This window comes from Mustela nigripes, chromosome 6 (genome assembly GCF_022355385.1).
Source record: "Mustela nigripes isolate SB6536 chromosome 6, MUSNIG.SB6536, whole genome shotgun sequence".
In the NCBI taxonomy this organism is placed as follows: domain Eukaryota; kingdom Metazoa; phylum Chordata; class Mammalia; order Carnivora; family Mustelidae; genus Mustela; species Mustela nigripes.
The window spans coordinates 134,527,949-134,547,793 of NC_081562.1; the positions used below are offsets into that span (position 1 = coordinate 134,527,949).

The 19,845-nt window shown below is 41.1% G+C and overlaps 1 protein-coding gene across 3 annotated transcripts in view; it reads left to right on the top strand.

Moving 5' to 3' along the window:
• DCLRE1C (DNA cross-link repair 1C) overlaps positions 1–19,756 on the top strand; it is a 39,716-nt gene extending 19,960 nt beyond the window's left edge. For 2 of the 3 annotated variants that reach the window (XM_059404265.1, XM_059404266.1), the window contains 6 exons: positions 678–779; positions 3,120–3,256; positions 4,199–4,253; positions 8,740–8,828; positions 9,499–9,593; positions 18,025–19,756. In XM_059404265.1, coding sequence (XP_059260248.1) covers positions 678–779; positions 3,120–3,256; positions 4,199–4,253; positions 8,740–8,828; positions 9,499–9,593; positions 18,025–18,944 — 1,398 coding nt within the window. In that variant the 3' untranslated portion in view covers positions 18,945–19,756. Of the gene's footprint in view, positions 1–677; positions 780–3,119; positions 3,257–4,198; positions 4,254–5,181; positions 5,246–8,739; positions 8,829–9,498; positions 9,594–18,024 lie in introns of those variants that run through there. The other variant, XM_059404267.1, reaches the window with a different exon arrangement.
• Positions 19,757–19,845: the final 89 nt, after the last annotated feature.

Genomic DNA, 19,845 nt, shown 5'->3' on the forward strand with positions numbered 1-19,845 from the left:
TTTGACCGTGTGGGGGTTGGTGTCCCAACCCCTGTGTTGTTTGGGGTCCGTTGTATTAGCACAATTCAACGCGGTTCACCAACTGAGTCTCCAGAGTGTTTTAGTGCCACCGCCTATCGGCACTAATGCTGACTGGTTGGAATATGGTTTCTGTCCTTTGCCTCCTGACATCCCGACATATTACCGTGTGCACTGAAATAGCCAGTTAACTAGGTTTTTGTTTTGTTTTAAGGCTTTTATTTATTTGGGGGGCAGCACATGCAGACTTGGTACTGAGGGGGAGCCTGACATAGGGCTCTATCCTAGGTGCCCCTCCAAAAACCAAGTTTTAAGAAAGAAGAAAGTTCACTAACTGCATGATTTGCCCAGCAGCATCACCCTTGAACAGGTTTGTTTGTTTGTTTTTTGTTTTTTTTTTTTTTAAAGATTTTATTTATTTATTTGACAGAGAGAGAGATCACAAGTAGGCATAGAGGCAGGCAGAGAGAGAGAGAGGAGGAAGCAGGCTCCCCGCTGAGCAGAGAGCCCGATGCGGGACTCGATCCCAGGACCCTGAGATCATGACCCGAGCCGAAAGCAGCGGCTTAACCCACTGAGCCACCCAGGCGCCCTGTTTGTTTGTTTTTAAATAGGAAATACAATTCAGGTAATATGCTTGTATGTCTTATTTTGCTCAGATTCATGTGAACAAACTAGACATGTTTAGAAACATGCCGGACATTCTTCATCATCTCACAACAGACCGCAGCACTCAGATCCATGCCTGTCGCCATCCAAAGGTGCGGAACAAATTGCTTTTCTGATTGTGGGTGTGATGCGTGGGAAACAGAATTTTAGGTTCGGAAGGAAGCTCTGAAATCCCTTATTCTAGACCCTTCGGTTTACAGATGTGAAAACCGAGGCTGAGAGCCTCCGGTGTTACCCCAGGCCACACAGCTAGATGTCACTGTGTTCCATTGCCGTAGATGGCGTGGCAGTAAACAGACACGGCTTCCCTTCGTTTTTTAATGAAATAAATCCATGTGCATTTGATGCATGTTTATTTGTAATGAATTACATAATGAGTAATGTATTTATAATGAAATTAGTAATATGTTAGAGCTTATAACTTAACGATTACAATCCATTGTTACTTATATTTGAGATTCATGACCTTTGTGCACGTTCATAACCTATTTTTCTTCTACCCATTTGAGATAAATACTTAGATATAAATATAACTTTGCCTCATACTTTGAAATGTTTTTAGGTATTGCTGGTCCGTTTCAGATGAGTGTTTTTTTAGTGTTTTCCAACTCATTTGTAATTCATTTGTGAAGGCCACCATAGAACTCCCTTCACTTATTAGATGCCCTTCTCTTATTAAAGGTCAGGTATTAAATTTTGCATTTGCCCTTAACATTTTTTTTCCTCTCAATTTATATAGTCAGTTGGCATCACTAATCCTAAATCAGGATCTTCAGAGGTGGGGGTGTGATGGCCATGATTTTCCTCTAAATTTTTAAAATATCTGAACATTCAAATGCTGAGTGATTTTTATTTTAGTTAACAATGCTTTTATTTATTTATTTATTTATTTTTTTTTTATAAAGATTTTATTTATTTATTTGTCAGAGAGAGAGAGAGAGCATGAGCACAGGCTGACAGAGTGGCAGGCAAAGGCAGAGGGAGAAGTAGGCTCCCTGCCGAGCAAGGAGCCCAATGTGGGACTCGATCCCAGGATGCAGGGATCATGACCTGAGCCTAAGGCAGCTGCCTAACCAGCTGAGCCACCCAGGCATCCCAACAATGCTTTTATTTAGTGAGTCAGTCATTGTGGTAGGAATATTTGCTCCATTGCCAAAAACCCTCAAGTATACTTGCTCAGCCCTAAATAAAGGATAATTTAAAAAAAACTAAAACCACCAACAAATTCTTATCTATATCGTGGAATATTCTACTTGAGACCACTGTAGGAGAACTACAAGGGTAAGATGTTATCTTGATGATTGGTAAGCTGCATATCATAACCCGAGTCACGGATTTATTTCATCCTTTCGTGGGTGTCTCCACACACACACACACACACACACACACACACACACACACACACACGCATGCACACACATCCTCACTGAATTCACGGTTGGATCAAAATCACATAGATTCAGAATAGCAACTGTTTTGTCTCGTCGGACTGGTAGTCTTTGGTCCTCACAAGCCCTGTAAATCTTTTAATTGGCAAATTTCTCTTTAATCTGAGTTTTCTTACATCCTACAAAGTAGCTGTGTTTCTAACTGTCACCTCTGTCATTTCCTACATGGCTAATTGCCTTAGAACACTCCTTCAGGCGGCTTTGTTCTTAGTCCCACAGCCTCAGGAATACGGCCCTCAGCCCCAGAGCCCCAGCGCTCTCCCTGGCGCCCGCTCCTCCGCAGGACCTGCACCTAAGGCCCCCTGATGGCCTTTGATTGGGACTGAGCGGTAATGGTTTTGCAGGACCCCGATCCGAGCATGACATCTTCGGGAAAATAGTCCCATTGTTTTTCAGCCATTTATTTATTTATTTATTTATTTATTAAAGATTTTATTATTCATTTGACAGACAGCAAGAGAGGAAACACAAGCAGGGGCAGTGGGAGCAGTGAGCCCAGTGCAGAGCCTGATCCCAGGACCGTGGGATCATGACCTGAGCTGAAGGCAGATGCCTAATGACTGAGCCACCCAGGCATCCCGTTTTTCAGCCTTTAAAAACACTTTTGTTACTTTTTCCTCCAACTTTATTTTGAAAAAAATTGAATGTGTGGCCCATATTCATTCTCCCTCGTTGTGTAGTTGTGTCCTTTTCACATGTGAAGGGCGAGCAGGGCGTCCCGAGTGAAGGTCAGGTGTGTGTTGCCATCACTGTGGCCTCTCTTGTCTCTTGATGTAGATCCAAGTCTCCAGGCTTTTGTCCTTCTTTTAGGACATTGATATTTTCGAAGCAACCAGGCTAGTCATTTTGCAGAGTGGTCCTAAATTTGGAATTATCTGATTGTCTCCTTAGATCTACTTTTTTATTTCATTATAAACATTTGTCTTTGAGACCCTGCGTACAAACATATTTGTTGAAAGCGTAGAACTGCTTTTCTGTTTTTAGGCAGAGGAGTATTTTCATTGGAATAAATTACCTTGTGGAATTATTTCCAAAAATAAAATTCCACTCCACACAATCAGCATTAAACCATCCACTATGTGGTTTGGAGAAAGAACCAGAAGAACAAATGTCATTGTGAGGTAAGAAAGGAACCTGTGTTTTGAGACAAATCTTGCTTTTTGAGGTAATGTATCTGATTTATTTTAGTTTTGTTTGTTTCTTTTTAAAGGTTTTATTTATCATGGTGCCTGGGTGGCTCAGTGGGTTAAGCGTCTGCCTTCAGATTGGGTCATGATCTCAGGGTCCTGGGATTGAGCCCTGCATCGGGTTCCCTGCTCAGTGGGGATGCTTCTCCCTCTCCTGCTCCCCCTGCTTGTGCTTGCTCATGCTCTCTGTCAAATAAATAAATAAATAAATAAAATCTTAAAAAAAAAACAAAACAAAACCATGATTTTATTTATTTGAGAGCAAGGGAGTGAGTGAGAGGAGGAACAGTGGGCAGGGCAGAAAGGTGAGAGCAGCAGACTCTCTGCAGAGCGGGGAGCCTGATGTGGGCTGATAAGGCCCACAGAGCTGAAGGCAGATGCTTAACTGAGTGAGCCACCCAGGAGCTCTGATTTAGTTTAGTTTAAATGCAGTGTATCCTAACTCAGGAGGATATACTATAATTGTGGGGAATAACCTCCAAAATTTAAACCTGTTTAAAGAGGTGCTACTTCCAAACCTGCCTAATGGCCAATGCCATTAGCCAGGATTTCCCGAGGTCTGTTTACGGTCGGTTGGCCAGAGAGTGAAGGCATCTTGCTTGTCAGGGAGTGGGGATCTGCCTTCGTGGGGGATAGGAGCCCTTGATGGAGTAGAGGAGCACCGTAATGATCATCCTATTTTGGCATTAATATTGGGTATTCAGAATGTCTACAAATATTTCTGCTTCTGGAAAGAGTTCCCTCTTATCCCAGGGAGAAACCCTTGGTTGTGGGGTGATTTCATATTGGAATAGACTAAGTGGGAAAGCCTGAAATTGAGAACTTTGCTTAGTTTTGATAAGTGACCTTTTCATTTTATGTTTTCTTTTCCTTTAGGACTGGAGAGAGTTCATACAGAGCTTGTTTTTCTTTTCATTCTTCCTACAGTGAGGTAAGAGGATCCATCCCATGTACTCAGAACCCTGTTGCTAGCTGCTTTGCCAGCCCCTTCCTGTTTGACAGCAGTAGTGGTCCCCTTGGCGACCAGGGGCCTCTCTTTTCCTACTGCTTAAGATTTGGTGTGGCTTTTTCCAAAGAAATTCAGGGAAAATATCAGTAGGTGAGCTGTGTTTACTGAGTAAGAGAGGAAATTGGTTATTATCAGTTGTTTTCAGCCTAAACGTTGAAGAATACTGATGATGAAGGGTTTCTTCCCGTCTTGCTTCCTGCATGTATTGTAACTTTCCCACTTCAGTTCTGTTCACCTGTCATAAGAGGATCATAAATCTTACATAAGGGAGTATTACAGATAAAATCTCACACGGGCAGCCTTAAGGAGCTGTCCAGATTTCTGTCTTCTTCCCAGCTTGTATTGTGTCAAAAACCTGTTTAAAAAATAGTCCTGAATATTTGGCAGGGGGAAAGAGCAAAGGTGATTGAGGTAGAGGCCTTGTTCTTAGGAAGGACATATATACTGGAATTACCCAGCTTAAGAAGGGTTATTAAATGGTTTTGTAGGATCCTCTTTATTTTTCTCTTTTCTTTAACTTGCCAACATGTAAAACATCATTATTTCAGATGTAGAGTTGAGTAATTCAGCTGTTGCATTGTTAGGATCCTTTTTATACAGGAAATTGACCTTCTCACTTGAGTGGGAACATGTTATGTGTAACGTATTTGCAAACTCCTCGTGCATTTCTAAAGTAAATGCTAGCCTAGCATCTAAGAAGTGCTCAGTTTTAGTAATTTCATGTATGTATCAGGAGAAAAAGGTGTATAAAATCAGACTGTCACATACAATTTTAGTTTGACCATTTCGGCACTTAAAAATTGATTTCCCTGATAACTATTATTTTTGTATTTGGGATACATGGATACAGCCCTGCAGCAGTGAGCCGTGGACGTGTTAATGATTTGAACAGGTGGATTCTTCCAGAGCTCCAGGTAGTGGCTTTCTTACCAAGTCAGCTGTAGTATTGTAAATGATTCCTTATCTTATTATCAAAGTATCATAATGACCTCTCTATTAAATGACTGACCTTAACTTTCAGGTACAAATAGGTTATCTGAGAGTAGCTTGGAAGGAACTCATTGTGATAGTATAATGTAGTTGATGTGTTTTCCTCATTTTATCCTGAAATCTCAGATTATTGTCAGAGCCGCCTCCTAGGGATTTGTCTTTGGTTTGGCACTGGCTCAGCGTCAGGGTTGATGAAAATCCCTCCTGGGACTTTATGCAGTTACCCCTCCAGGAAGGAGATATTCCCTGATGCTTGAATGGAGAGAGGAAGCAGATGAGCCCCCCTGCCCTGCTGTTGGACGCCCATGCTCCCCCTAGATTAGCACTAGTGACCGTACCCATAGAGGGTCACCTTGAGCTCCGTGTGGTCATCTTCTCTCAGGGTGGTGGTGAGGAGACAGGCTTTCCTGAAAAGTGCTCTAATTAATAGGCCTATCCTAAGTATAGATCATGTTGAAATCCATTTAAAAACATAAATTATCAGTTTTTAAAAATGAATGATTTTAGAGCATGCACTTGAGGGGAGGTGGGGGCAGAGGGGGAGAGAGGGAATTTCAAGCAGACTCACTGCAGAGGCGCACATGGGGCTCGATCTCATGACCCTGAGATCATGACCTGACCCGAAACCAAGAGTTTTCAGCTCTATCAAGTGAACCCCCCAGGTGCGCCATAAATAGTTCCTGTCAGTGTTTATTCTGAATACAGCGGATCCTCCTTATTTGTGGATTCCTCATTTACAAGTTTGCATGCTCACTAAAATTTGCTCACGACCCCAGATTAATAGACGCGGCGCTGCGCGGTTGCTTGCAGACATGCCCAACAGAGTGGTGAGAAGCGGAGTCCCTGGACATGCTATTTCCAATTTAGGTCGAAAAAGGGGGTGCTCTGCCCTCTCCGCTGAGCTCATAGGGCCAACAGGGGCCCTTTTGCAGTCAGTTTAGTGCTTCATTGTACACGTTTCTGTGCTTTCTGTTGGGGATTTCACTGTTTAAAGTGGCCCCCGAGTGCAGTGCTGGGGTGCTGTGTGTGTTCCTAAGCACGGAGGCGGGGGTGTGCTTTATGGAGAAAATCTCTGTGGCATGAGGTACCGTGCCTTGAACTGTGAGTTCAGGAGTTATGAATCAACAGTACACACAGAATAGGTAAACTTTTTTTTTTTTTTTTAAGATTTTATTTGTCAGAGAGCGAGAGTGCACGCACACTCGTGTGTGTGGGTGTGCGCGTGTGGGTGGGGCAAAGGAGGAAACAGGCTCCGCACTGAGCAGGGAGCCAGATGTGGGGCTCCATCCCAGGACCCTGCGATCATGACCTGAGGCAAGGCAGACGCTTAACTGACTGAGCCACCAGGCAGCCCTGAACTGGTATCTTTATTTTTTATTATTTTTTAAAAAAGATTTTATTTATTCATTTTTATTCATTTGAGAGAGAGTGAGAGAGAGTATGAGAGGGGAGAAAGGAGAAGCAGACTCCCTGTGGAGCTGGGAGCCGGATGCGTGACTCCATCCGGGGACTTCGGGATCATAACCTGAGCCAAAGGCAGTTGCTTAACCAGCTGAGCCACCCAGGTGTCCCTGAATTGGTGTCTTTAAACAGAAACACACATAAAACAGGGTGTGATGCATTGATAGGTTGACAAAAATGCAATGACTAGAGGCTTACAGGAACCTTCTCTTCCCCTTAGGAGTAGTGATTCAGTGTTTGCTAATTCACCATTCCCAGTGACCTCAAGGAACATGACCCCGGTGGATAATGAGGATAGCTGGTATTCATGAGTTGTTTTAAGGCAGGCATCTGACGTAAGGACATCAGCTTGTACAAGGGACAGAGGATGCCCATCTAGTGGGTGTCTCTTGTCTCGTGTGGTCACTTCATTTCCAAGTAGAAGTGAATCATTTTGGTATAGGTTGACCTTGCTTTCTTTATACCTGTTCTCTTGAAAGGCCTCAGATTTCTGCCAGCCTCAACTTTGAGTTAATTATGCAAATCATGTAGGTTGTGGACAGGTAAGAGTTTCTGGTTGCACGCCTGCTCTGAAAATACAAAAGAATTTATGAAAAATACCTGAAGAATGAATGTGTCTTACTGTTTTTTTTCTCCTATTTTAAGTAAGGTTGTCACTGTATTTTAATATGGAGTTACTGTTAATCCCTGGGTTCCTACCTCTTTTGATTTGGTAAAATTGGGTTCTAAAAATTACTCAGAGCTCAGTTTCTCCACTTGTAGAAGAGAATAAAAACCTTTGTGTTGTCATTGTCATCTCTGCGGTGGATAATTTCATTGAATGTTAAACATATGCCAGGGGCGCCTGGGTGGCTCAGTGGGTTAAAGCCTCTGCCTTTGGCTCAGGTCATGATCCCAGGGCTCTGGGATTGAGCCCCGAATTGGGCTCTCTGTTCAGCAGGGAGCCTACTTCCTCCTCTCTCTTTCTCTCTGCCTGCCTCTCTGCCTACTTATAATCCCTGTCAAATAAATAAATAAATAATCTTAAAAAAAAAATATGCCAGGTGCCAGGCCAGACACTTCAGATGCATTATCTCCCTTATACTTTTAGATGAAGAATCTAAAGAGACTTCAGGTAACTTGACCAAGGTCACCTGCTCACCAATGAGTAACAACGCTGAAACTTGTCCGTGTTGTAGAGATGTTTTGAGGAATAGTGACAGAGTTCCTCTGGTTAGTGTTCTAAATTTTGCACAAAATCAAGGTACTCATGACATTTTTGCATGTAATTTTCCTCTAGATTAGAATAAACCTAGAAGATGTAATTTCCTTATTTTATTTGTTGGAGAAAAGAAATCAACTCTAAGACCTTGTTTCCTTGTGTGTATTAAGTATTCAGCTTAATTCTAATTTACTTGTAGGGAATTAGTTAATTGCAGGTGACTTTATTAGACAAGGAAACTAATGTCATTTAAAGAAGTATAGGGGGCACCTGGGTGGCTCTGTTGGGTAAGCATCTGTCTTTGGCTCAGGTCATGATCCCAGGGTTCTGGGATTGAGCCCGATCATGGGCTCCTGCTAAGCAAGGGGCCTGTTTCTTCCTCTCCCTATGCCCTTCCCCACTGCTTGTGCTCTCTCGCTCTGTCAAATAAATAAAATCTTAAAAAGAAAATAGAATCTTTGAATTCCATTAATCAGTAATTCCTAGTCCTTACTGTGGAACAGAATCATGTGAAGGACGTTTTAATATCCTGATTCCCAGTCCCCACAGTAGCTCAGTAGGATTTTGGGGGGTGGGCCTGAGAGTTGGCTGTTTCTTTCCGAAGAGTCCCCGGGTGTCCCCCATGCGGCTAGTATTGAGAACCGCACCGTAAGAAATTCCTGCTGCTCTTTCTCCTGCCCTCCCTTTTGTTGCTTCTTTAACACCCAGATTTTTCAGCATAGAGATAATCGAGCCATTCTGTTTTCCTTCTTCTAGATTAAAGATTTCTTGAGCTACATCTGTCCTGTGAACATATATCCAAATGTCATTCCAATAGGCACCACTATGGATAAAGTTGCAGAAATGTGAGTAGTTGCTCCTTGTGGAATTTCTGTTGTTGAACAGGATGGATTCTGAGACTAGGTTTGGGCCTAAGGACAAGGGCAGGACTGTAAGTAGGATGGACATGGCTGTCAGTACTTTCCTGGTTGGGAGCCTGGCGGCTTTCTTCCAGTGATATGTTCTAGTAACCCTAAAGGCTTCTGGGAATCTGACACAAGGAAGCAGTTGGCAGTGAGGCCCTCCAGAAAGGAAAGAAGTCATTTCCGTGCACTTCCATATTTTATCATCACTGTGCCTTAGCTTTCTGCCTCTAGAATGAGGAGATAAAATTTGTGAGATTCTTAGGAACCCCATTAAACAGGGAAGAGTAAGCAGCCAGCTGTCCTATATTCCGTGAATGCCAGGTGTCACTGTATTACCTGATAGTCTTATAGAATAGGGACCTGCTTTTCCGCAGTGCAAGACCAAGTACAGGGGTTAGCCTTCACTCAATCCTACAGTTAGCAGCTGTGTGATGGGTTGTATTTAAGTGCTTTTACCACTTTATTACAGTGAAGTGGTTTTTTCATTATTAAACATGGCTTTTAAAAGTAGTTATATGATTTTCCCCATGGCCAAGTTTTTATCTTCTCTGTAAATGATGCTTATGTTCTAGCATCATAGGAAAAAATAAAATATTCATATTCGTTTCAGCTTAAAGCCTTTATGCCGATCTTCCCAAAGTACGGAGCCGAAGTATAAACCACTTGGAAAATTGAAGAGAGCTAGAAAAACTCACCTCGACTCCGGTAAGAAAATGGGCCCTGGGTTCAGAGGTGTGGGTTTCCATGCAAAACTTTTTTCCAGGCTATTCTGGTCTGGTGAAAGCTTCATTGGGCAGAGGTGGGCCTGGGACTTGTCATTCAGACTTGTCACCATGCTCTCAGGAAATGCTTTTCCTTCCTTTCGCAGCCTGTGAAGCCAGGAGTCCAATCTCTTTCACAGGCTTAAAACAAGTGACCTTAGAACTGTGCCTGTATTGAATTGTGTTCTCCGCTTTCTGGAAGTAGGCCCTGTGGTTTGTGTAGGCCATAAGGAGAGGCTGTGCTATTAATCTTGCACATTTCCTCTAAGATACTAGTATATGCTGGTAATGGGAACTTTGCTTGTCATCATTTCCAACCAGATTGATCAGCAGTGCTTCTACTAATGGATTTTCTCTGTACTTTCCTGCCTGTTTTCATTGCTACTTGGGTTTTCCGGCGAAGAGCAGAGGTAACCTCTGAGGAAGAAATCGGAGCTTCAGATTCCTAGCAAAGCTCTGCTCCTTCACAGCAGCCAGATTGCATAGTCAGGATTCTGAAGTTAAATTGCTTTGGAGGAGGGTCTGTTACTGTACCATGGAGCTAATACATGACCCAAAAAGAGTAGGTAAGAATGATAGCATTTATTGAACCCCTGCTGTATATGGCAGGTGTTGCGCTAGGTCCCTTACATACATTACAGCTAAACCCCAAACCTTCAAGGGCTATCATCCCAATTTTACTATCAAGGAAAATGAATTTTAGAGAGTGAAATAAATCCCCCAAGGTCCAGTCAGAAGTGAGTGATGGGGCTGGGATTCTTTGCCCTCCTTAAGACTCATCCCCTCCAAACCCCTCTCTCTTCTAAAACCTTCTGTTTGTTTCCTGGAGTCCATAGTCTCTTATGGTTCGTCTACTGCTCCAATCTCCCCCTTAATTTTTCCCTTCTCCTAATGTTCTCCATGCTATTCCTTATGTTCCACAAATAAGTGAAACCATGTAATAACTGATTTTCTCTGACTTATTTTACTCAGCATAATCTCCTCCAACCCCATCCAAGTTGATGCAAAAGTTGGGTATTCATCCTTTCTGATGGCTGAGTAATATTCCATTGTATATATGGACCATATCTTCTTTATCTCCTTGTCTGTTGAAAGCCATCTTGGCTCTTTCCACAGTCTGGCGACTGTGGCCATTGCTGTTATGAACATCGGGGTACAGATGGCCCTTCTTTTCACTCCATTTGTATCTTTGGGGTAAATACCCAGTATGCAATTGCCAGGTCATAGGGTAGCTCTATTTTTAATTTTTTGAGGAACCTCCACACTGTTTTCCAAAGTGGCTGCACCAACTTGCATTCCCACCAACAGTGGAGGAGAGTTCCCCTTTCTCCACATCCTCTCCAACATTTGTTTCTTGCTTTGTTGATTTTTACCATTCTAACTGGCATAAGATGGTATCTCAATGTGGTTTTGATTTGAATTTCCCTGATGGCTAATGATGAATATTTTTCATGTATCAGCTCATGTCTTCTGCCCATTTTTTGATTTATCCGTTTTTTTGGGTGTTGAGTTTGAGAAGTTGTTTACAGATCTTGAATTCTAATCCAAGCCTGTCTTTCCCATCTCCATTTCTGCGTTTCACTTAGAATCAAATGGAAAACCTTAAGATGCAAATTCCAGGACAGGTTCTAGGAAAACAGTTGTATTTTCAGATGTTATAGCTATCACGTACTACATTTTCTAATCCTTCGTATCTACAAACTTAATTGTAGGGTTTTTAAAGAAAGCTTTACCAAGGTATAATTGATACACAATAAATTGCACATGTAAAGTGTCCAATTTGATAGACTTTTACATATGCATATACTTGAGAGGCGTTCACCATAACTAAGATAATGAAAATATCCATTACCCCCAGGTCTCCTTTGCCACTTTGTAATTCTTCCCAGCTGCCCCTCTTGCCTCCTGTTGTCTTGCTGTGTTGCTGTGGCAACCACTGATCTGCTATCCGATAAATTAAAATTTTCTAAAATAATCACATACAAATATGGCTTAATTCACTTGGCATATTTATTTTGAAATTTATTGATACTGTTGCAGGTATCAATAGTTCATTCTTTTTTATTGATCAATAGTATTCCGCTGCATGGATATACAATTTACTGATCCATTCCTATTATACATTTGGGTTGTCTCCAGTTTTTGGCTATTACAAATAAAGCTGTAAAGATTCATGTACAAATCTTTGTATGGATGTATGCGTTCATATTAGGAGTGGACATAGGGTAGCTGTGTCTTTAAGAAATTGCCAAATTGTTTTCCAGAGTGGTTGGACCATTTTGCTTTCTTGCCAGTTCTCTTGCTCTACTTCATTGCCAGTATTTTTCGCTATCCTAATGCGTGTGCAGTGCTATCTCATGGTTTTAATTTGTATTTTTCTAATGCTCGTGAGGCTGAGCATCTTTTAATGTTCTTATTGGTGTCCATATATTTTATGGTGTCCATATATTTTCCATATATGGTGTCCATATATTTTCCATATATGGTGTCCATATATTTTCATTGGCGAAGTGTTCAAATCTTTACCCATTTAAAAAATTATTTTGTTACTTTTTTATTAACTTTCCGAGTTTCTGGATATAAATTATCATTTGCATGCTTTGCAAAACCTTCCAGTTTGTGACTCATCAGCAGTCTCTTAACAGAGTCTTTTGAAGTGCAGAAATTTTAAATTTTGACGCTACATTTACTAATGTTCATTTATTTATTGATTGTATAATAAGAACTCTATGTCTGACTCAAGGTCACAAAGATTTTCTCTTCATTTCCTGGTAGAAATTTTTGTCGTTTTAGGATTTACATTTAGGTCTATGATCCATTTTCTATTTATTTTTGGTGTATGGTGCAAACTAGAGGTGCAGTGTTGTGTGTGTGTGTGTGTGTTTCTCCTGCATATGGACATCCAGGTGCTCTTGGGACCATTTGTTGAAAAGAGTTCTCTTTTTTCTACTGAATCTTCACACTTTTGTTGAAAATCAATTGACAATATATGTGGGGATCTACTTCCAGACTTTTTGTTAATGTTCTGTTATCTCTGTCTTGACAACCCTACTGCCCTGTCTTGATTATTGTACGTTTATAAATTTTGAAGTTAAATCAAGAATCCTGGGAAGTTTGGTGAATACACACAGCTTGGCAACCACTAACCCTATAGATCTGTCTCTGCTGGACATTTCATGTTAATGGAACTATACAACATTTGGTCTTCTGTGCTTGACTTCTTAGCATCACCTTTTCAGAGTTCATCTGTGTGGTATGTATCAATACTTACTCCTTTATACTGCCACATTTTATGTATCCATTCATCAGTTGATGGACATTTGGGTGGTTTCTGCTTTTTAGTTATGAATTATGCTGCTTTGAATATTTGCAGACATGACTTTGTGTGGACACATGACTTATTTACTTGGGGTAAATAACACAGGAATAGCATTTCCAGATGATGGTGGGGGTGACCGTTGCCATAACAAAATATCACAGACTGGGTAGTTAAGTAACAGGCATTTCTCATAATTGAGGAGGCTGGAAGTCCCAAGATCCAGGTGCTGGCAAAGTAAGTTTCATTCTGAGGCCTCTTTGCTGGGCTTATAGGCAGGTAGCTGTCCTATCAGGATGTGCTGACATGCCCTTTCCTGGGCCTGTGCCCAGGGCAGAAGGCTGTAGGGGGAGAGGGTCGATGTCTCTATTAAGGGCACTAATCTGTCCTTACTGACTTCATCACTTCCTTTGAGGCTCCATTTCCGAATACAGCCACACTGGGGGTTAGGGCTTCAACGTGTGGATTGGGAGGAGGGCACATTTATTGCAGAACATACAGTTAATCTGTGTTCTGACATTTTACCAAACTGAGAAACTGTTTTCTAAACTGAACACATTTTCATTCCCACTAGCTGAGGATTCCATTTTTCTCCACATTGTAGCTCACACTTTTTAAGGGTAGCCATTCAAGTGGGTATAAAGAGGTATTTCATTATAGTTTTGATTTGCATTTCTCTATTTATATTGAGCTTAATTCATGTGCTTATTGGCCATTTATCTTCTTTGCTGAAATGTCTGCTTCAGTCTTTTGCCCATTTTTAAATTGGATTATTGATCTTACTGCATTGTAAATTCTTTATAGACTCTGGGTATAAGTCCTTTATTAGATATGTTTGCAGATATTTTCTTTCAGTCTACAGTTTGTCTTTCTCTTTCTTGATGGGGTCTCCTGTAGTGTGAAAATTTGAATTTTGATTAAGTCCAATCTAATTTGTGTTTTACTTCATGTGCTTTCAGTGTTGTAATCAACTGTTGCTTAATCCAAGATCACTCCCATGTTTTCTGGATCATTTCAGTTTACCTTAAGTTTACCTTGTTAGGTTCTAATTTTGGATTTCAAAGAATATTCATGCACTTTGCTCTGGCATGTGGTTAAGCAGCTTGGCTACAGTGTGATCCTTTTGTGTTTTGTTTTTCATCTTGTTAGGCAGGAGCAGGGCATTTGGTCTAGAATTAACTCTCCCACTACTAAGGAAGGCCTCTTTTAGTGCTTCTTCAGCTGCCCTGTGAATTATGAGGGGTTCCATTCTGGCTGTCGGGAACAGGCATGCTCCTAGCACCATGTGCATTCTGGGCACTGTTTCTTTCAGTTCTTTGGGGTAAGTTTTCGTTGGCCTCAGGTAGTTAGCTCACAAGCATGCACTGATCAGTTTGCTGAGCACTAGAGGGGGCCCGCTCTCCAGGCCTCTGTCCTCCTGCCGCCGTGGCTTCTCTACTCGCAGTCACACCTTCTCAACTACATGATGCTCTTGAGCTCTACCTGGGTGTCCCCGTCCTGCCTAGAAACGGTCACCAGGTTAACTGGGGAACTCTTAGGGCTCCCTTCATTTGTTTCTGTCTCAGGTGTCCTTGTCCTTCATTGCCTGATGTTTGATTTCTTGAGAGCCTTTGTTATATTTTGTCTGGTTTCTTAATTTCAGGTGAGAAGTTAATTGTAGTCCATTACTCTTGGCTGGAAGCAGAAACCTTTTAAACATCTACCCCATGCCACTTATTTTTGTCTGTGTGTTTATTGGACCACTAGTTTTTTTTTTTTTTTTAAAGATTTTATGTATTTGAGAGAGAGACAGTGAAAGAGAACATGAGAGAGAAGCAGACTCCCTGTGGAGCTGGGAGCCCGAAACGGGACTCAATCCTGCTACTCCGGGATCATGACCTGAGCCAGACAGCTGCCCAACCAAGCAACCCAGGCACCCTGGGCCACTAGTTTTGAGTTTCCAGACTGACATTTGTTTTGCCATTTTATTGCTTTTTTTGTTGTTGTTGTTAGCTTTGACTTTGTTCCTTGTTGATTCCTTAGCATTTTTATTCCTTAATATAGCAATTTTTATAGTTTGTATAGGTATAGATCTTTCAGCAACCCTCTGGTGTCAGTCTAATAGTGGGTTAGATGTGTTTTGTAAGCCCTAGGAATCGTGTTTGCTTTGGTCCATGTCACTGACTTTATAATTCTGTCCTGTGCCTGTGGTTTTTTAAAGTCTGTGGTGATTTATACTATTGTGTGGGGGCCGTTTTTCAGTTTCTTGTCTGTTAAATATGTTCTGTTGAAGCAAATCGGTGTTAGTGCCCATAGAGTACTGGACAAATCTTAAGAGCAACTGATTTTTCTGAGGGGCAAGTTCAGGAGTCATTCTCATAGACCTCTTTTGAAAAGCATTTCAATAAAGCTCTTTGTTCTCTGATATTTTATTTATTTTTTTTTAAAGATTTTATTTGACAGAGAGGCAGGCAGAGAGAGGGAAGCAGGCTCCCCGCTGAGCAGGGAGCCCAATGTGGAGCTTGATTTCAGAACCCAGAGATCATGACCTGAGCCAAAGGCAGAGGCTTTAACCCACTGAGCCACCCAGGCACCCCTTAATACTATTATAAATTATTATAGTTAATTGAGAAAATAGTTCTATAGAATGCCACAACTCTGAATTATTTTGAATAGCATTTTATTTCCTTCTCCCCATTCATTTATATAAATATCCAGAACTCAGAGGCATTAAAAATGTTTTAAAAAAACATTGTTTAGGCACCACCAAGAATAGCAGTAACCATAGTGCAAGAACAGGGTCCTGAAGCTCTTCAGTTGTGTAAGACTTCCGGCTGGGATTGTGGAGAGGTGGACAGGCTGGGGTAGGGGGGAGGGACACTTGCAGGCTTGTGCAAGGGCTGTTTACTAATAGCTGTACAAGTGTAGAGGTGCATACAAGCTGAAAAGCAGTTAACCTTTTTGTGTTAAAAAAAAAATAGCTGCATATGTTGCATTATGGCTATATAATGGTATAATCCATCTTTGTACATTTAACGTCACTTTAAGTCCGTCTCATACCTCTCATTATTGGGTTAAACTGTAGAAATTAAAGGTGTTTCATTTGTTGCCCAGTATGGTTATACAGACATGACAGTGGAAAGTATCTGTGAATTGTAGTATCTGTCCTTTTAAAATTGGGCTTAGGTGTGCTTATCAGCTTGTTAACACTTTTTGTTAGATGCCTCCATTTTCATATAGATAAATTTAAAATTTTTATATCGTAAGAATTCACAGTATAAGTATACTGTTTTTTAGATATATACATACAGAAAAGTTAGAAGAATTAATGTGAAAAATGTTTTGTAAAGAGTTTTACAGTTGAAACATCATACCGTGATAGTGGTATAGTTACTAATCTAAGAATATGAAACTGTTCAGCTTAGAGATATAGAAATATTGCCTAAAATGTTAATTGTGGCAAAAACAAATTTATATTCCGTGTTTTGAAATAAAGCTATACCTTGGAGCTGAAAATGATTCCAAATATAGTCACTAGATATCTTAGCCACCTTAAGTCCTTCAGAAAAGGAGATAAATCATTGCTTAAGGATTAGGCAGAGCCAGGAATCCAACTGATCGTGTCTGGACCCAGAGTCTTGTCACACCTCCCTAGGCAGGTCTCCTCATTGGTAGAATGGGAGCAACCTGACCTCTGTGGTCCATTTTTTAAAAGCAGCTTTTAACTACATCCTTTATCACTGGAAAAATGTTATCTTTTTAAATAAGTAGTTATAAGGTAGTAAGGTAACACTTAATTTTCTTCTTAGATAAGGTGTCATTAGAAGGTGAAAGTATTTGTGTATACCCCCACCCCCGCCATTACATGCCTACTCAATTTATGAGAATTTCATTCTCCAAGTAAGGTTTCCTCCTTTTAAGAATTTAAGGGGACTGGTTTTTTTTACATTGCTAATGTAACATGCTTAAAAAAACAAAACAGTAAATTCCTTGGTTTCCAGTTCGTGCCACTTCAAAGCGAGCCCCATTTGGCACATTTGTCCCCTTTGGTATCTATCATAGCCTCGTACACTTGGCTGGCTCAGGCTGCTGTGACAGATACCAGAGACTGGATACTTAGCAACAGATATTCTCACAGTTCCGGAGGCTGGGATGTCCAAGGTCAAGGTGCCAGCAGATTTGATTCCTGGAGAAGACCCATTTCCTTGTTGTAGACCGCCGCCACCTCCATGTGTGCTCACCTGGCCTTTCCACATGCCGTCCATGCATAAAGGAGGACAGCGAGAGATCTGTCTTCCTCTTCTTAAGAAGACACTAATCCCATCTTATGGGTCCCATCTCCAGATACAGGACATTGTTGCTAGGGCTCCAAATTAGGAACTTTGGAGGACACATTTTAGCCCATAAGGTGCACAAAATAGGTATCAAAATGTTTACAGAACATTCCAGTTCGTGCAGTGAATTCAGCCAATTCACTGAGTATCCACTATTTGCCACGTAAATTAAATGCTCCTGAGACTACTGTCCATGCCAGAGCATACAGTCTGCAAATCTGGCTGTTGAACAGAAATAAAAGCACAAATCAAAATATTGGGTCCCACCTTCAGGGAGTCAGTAGGTCTAAAAGGAGAGACAGAAAGCTGTATTTTTTTAAAAAAGGATTTCCAGGGGCTCCTAACTGGCTCAGTCAGAACAACATGCAACTCTTGATCTCAGGGTCATGAATCTGAGCCCCATGTTGGCTATAGATTATGTAAATAAATGAATAAAAAATTAAAAAGCTTTCCAAATGAGACTAATGAACAGCCAGGTTTGAGAACCAATAGTATAGGCATTATGACCTACTTGGGGAATGCAGATCTATATTCTCAACTCAAAATCTGGCAGAAGTTGATAGGCAGTCATTAAATTATTCAAAATATCCTAAAGGGCCTTTTTCTTAAAGAAGAGTGAACTATTATTTGCAGTTCCACCAAATGAAAACATAGCTAAATGCCACAAATTGGATTTTAAATTAAAAGCACAAATTGGCTCCCTTTGCATTCTGTGTTTTCCATATTTCTCCTTTGTTTTTCCGCAGAGGAGGAAGATGACCTCTTTGATGACCCTGTGCCATTACCACTAAGGCACAAGGCTCCATACCAGCTAACTCTTCACCCTGAGGTATTTGTAATGACCGCAGCACAACCCCAGCCTGAACAACAGAGACAAAGCACTGGCTACCTCAAAGCAGAGGGTATGCAAACCTCTCCTTGGGCAAACTTTGTAGATTGTGAAGAATCTAACAGTGAGAGTGAAGAAGAATTACAGACTCCAGCTTCGTCTCAAGAAGACCTGGGTGCCGTTACCCACCAGCAGCCAAAGGCTGATGTAGAAGTACCACAGTGGGAAGTATTCTTTCAAAGAAATGATGAAATCACAGATGAGGGTTTGGAAAACCCCTCTTCTTCCACAGAGGCAGGGGGCTCTCAGTCACCAAAGCTTTTTAGTGACTCTGATGGGGAATCAACTCACATCTCTTCCCAGAATTCTTCTCAGTCAACACACATATCTGAACAAGGGAGTCAAGGCTGGGACAGCCAATCTGATACTGTCTTGTTATCATCCCAAGAGAGAAAGAGTGGGGATATTACCTTCTTAAACAAAGGTAGCTACAGACCAAGAATCAAAGAGCATATTCCTGCCTCCCAGATGGAACAAAGTGTACTTTGTCCAAAGGAGACTCACTCTGACTTGAAACACAGAAATCAAGACATAAAGATCGTTCCCAGTGCTGGAGAACCAACTGCTCTAAGAAGTGGGATACACATACCTCAGGAGAAAAGTTCGCTAAATCTTAGCACCACTGCAGACTCCCAGAGCTCCTCAGATTTTGAAATTCCCTCAACACCAGAAGCAGAGCTACCTAAAGGAGAGCATTTACAATATTTATATGAGAAGCTGGCAACAGGTGAGAATATAGTCATTGAAAAAAGAAAAAGCTCACTCTTAGATACTTAAAAATTAAAAACCTTGCGTTCTAGAGCAACCACTAAAAACCCTACACAAAGAGTTAAGAGTCCAAGTGGTAACAGACACAGGAGAGTGGAGTACTGAAAAATGCTCCTGTAACCTAAAACAGCACAGTGAAGGGGAAGCAGAGAACAAAAAATAGTGCTAAAAAAGAGAAAAGATATGGTAGAACTAAATCCCAGCACCAATAATTACATTAAGTGAAAATGAAAATGGTCAAAACACAAGTGAAAACAACCCTCCCATATGCAGTCGCTGAGAAACTCACTGCAAATGATGCAGGTAGGTTAAAAGTAAGGGATGGGAAAAGATATCTAACTACCTTAGAGCTGGAATGGTTATATTAATAGCACACAAATTTCTAATGATAAAAGGTCCAGTTCACAAAGAAGACACAAGGCTAGAAGTGTATGTGCCTAAAAACAGCTTCAGTGTATACAAGGAAAAAACCAAGAAGACAGACAGACTAATGCAGAGTTCTAGCTGGAGACACTCCCACTCCTCTCTCAGTAACAGAATGAGCGTACAGAAGGTAAGCAAGAATACAGAACTGCAGAGCACCACCAACCAACTGAAACTAATGGACACAGAACACTCCACCCATTAACAGGTGCCCGTGGCACACTGACCATGCTCGACGACCGTAACTTGCAGGGTCATAAAAACATCAAAAAATCAACCCCTTATTTATCTCAAAAGACATATCACTTAAGAATGTTGGTGTGAATACAATGACAAATGTAAAAGTGGAAAAATTAGGACCTGAAAGAAAATAATTAAATGGCAAAAGCATACGTGTGTTCTGGGAGTCGTTTGATTTCCTTCAAGTCCATCCGTGGGTTATATTTTTGCATAGTTCCGTGTTTCACACAGTCCTATTAACAGATTT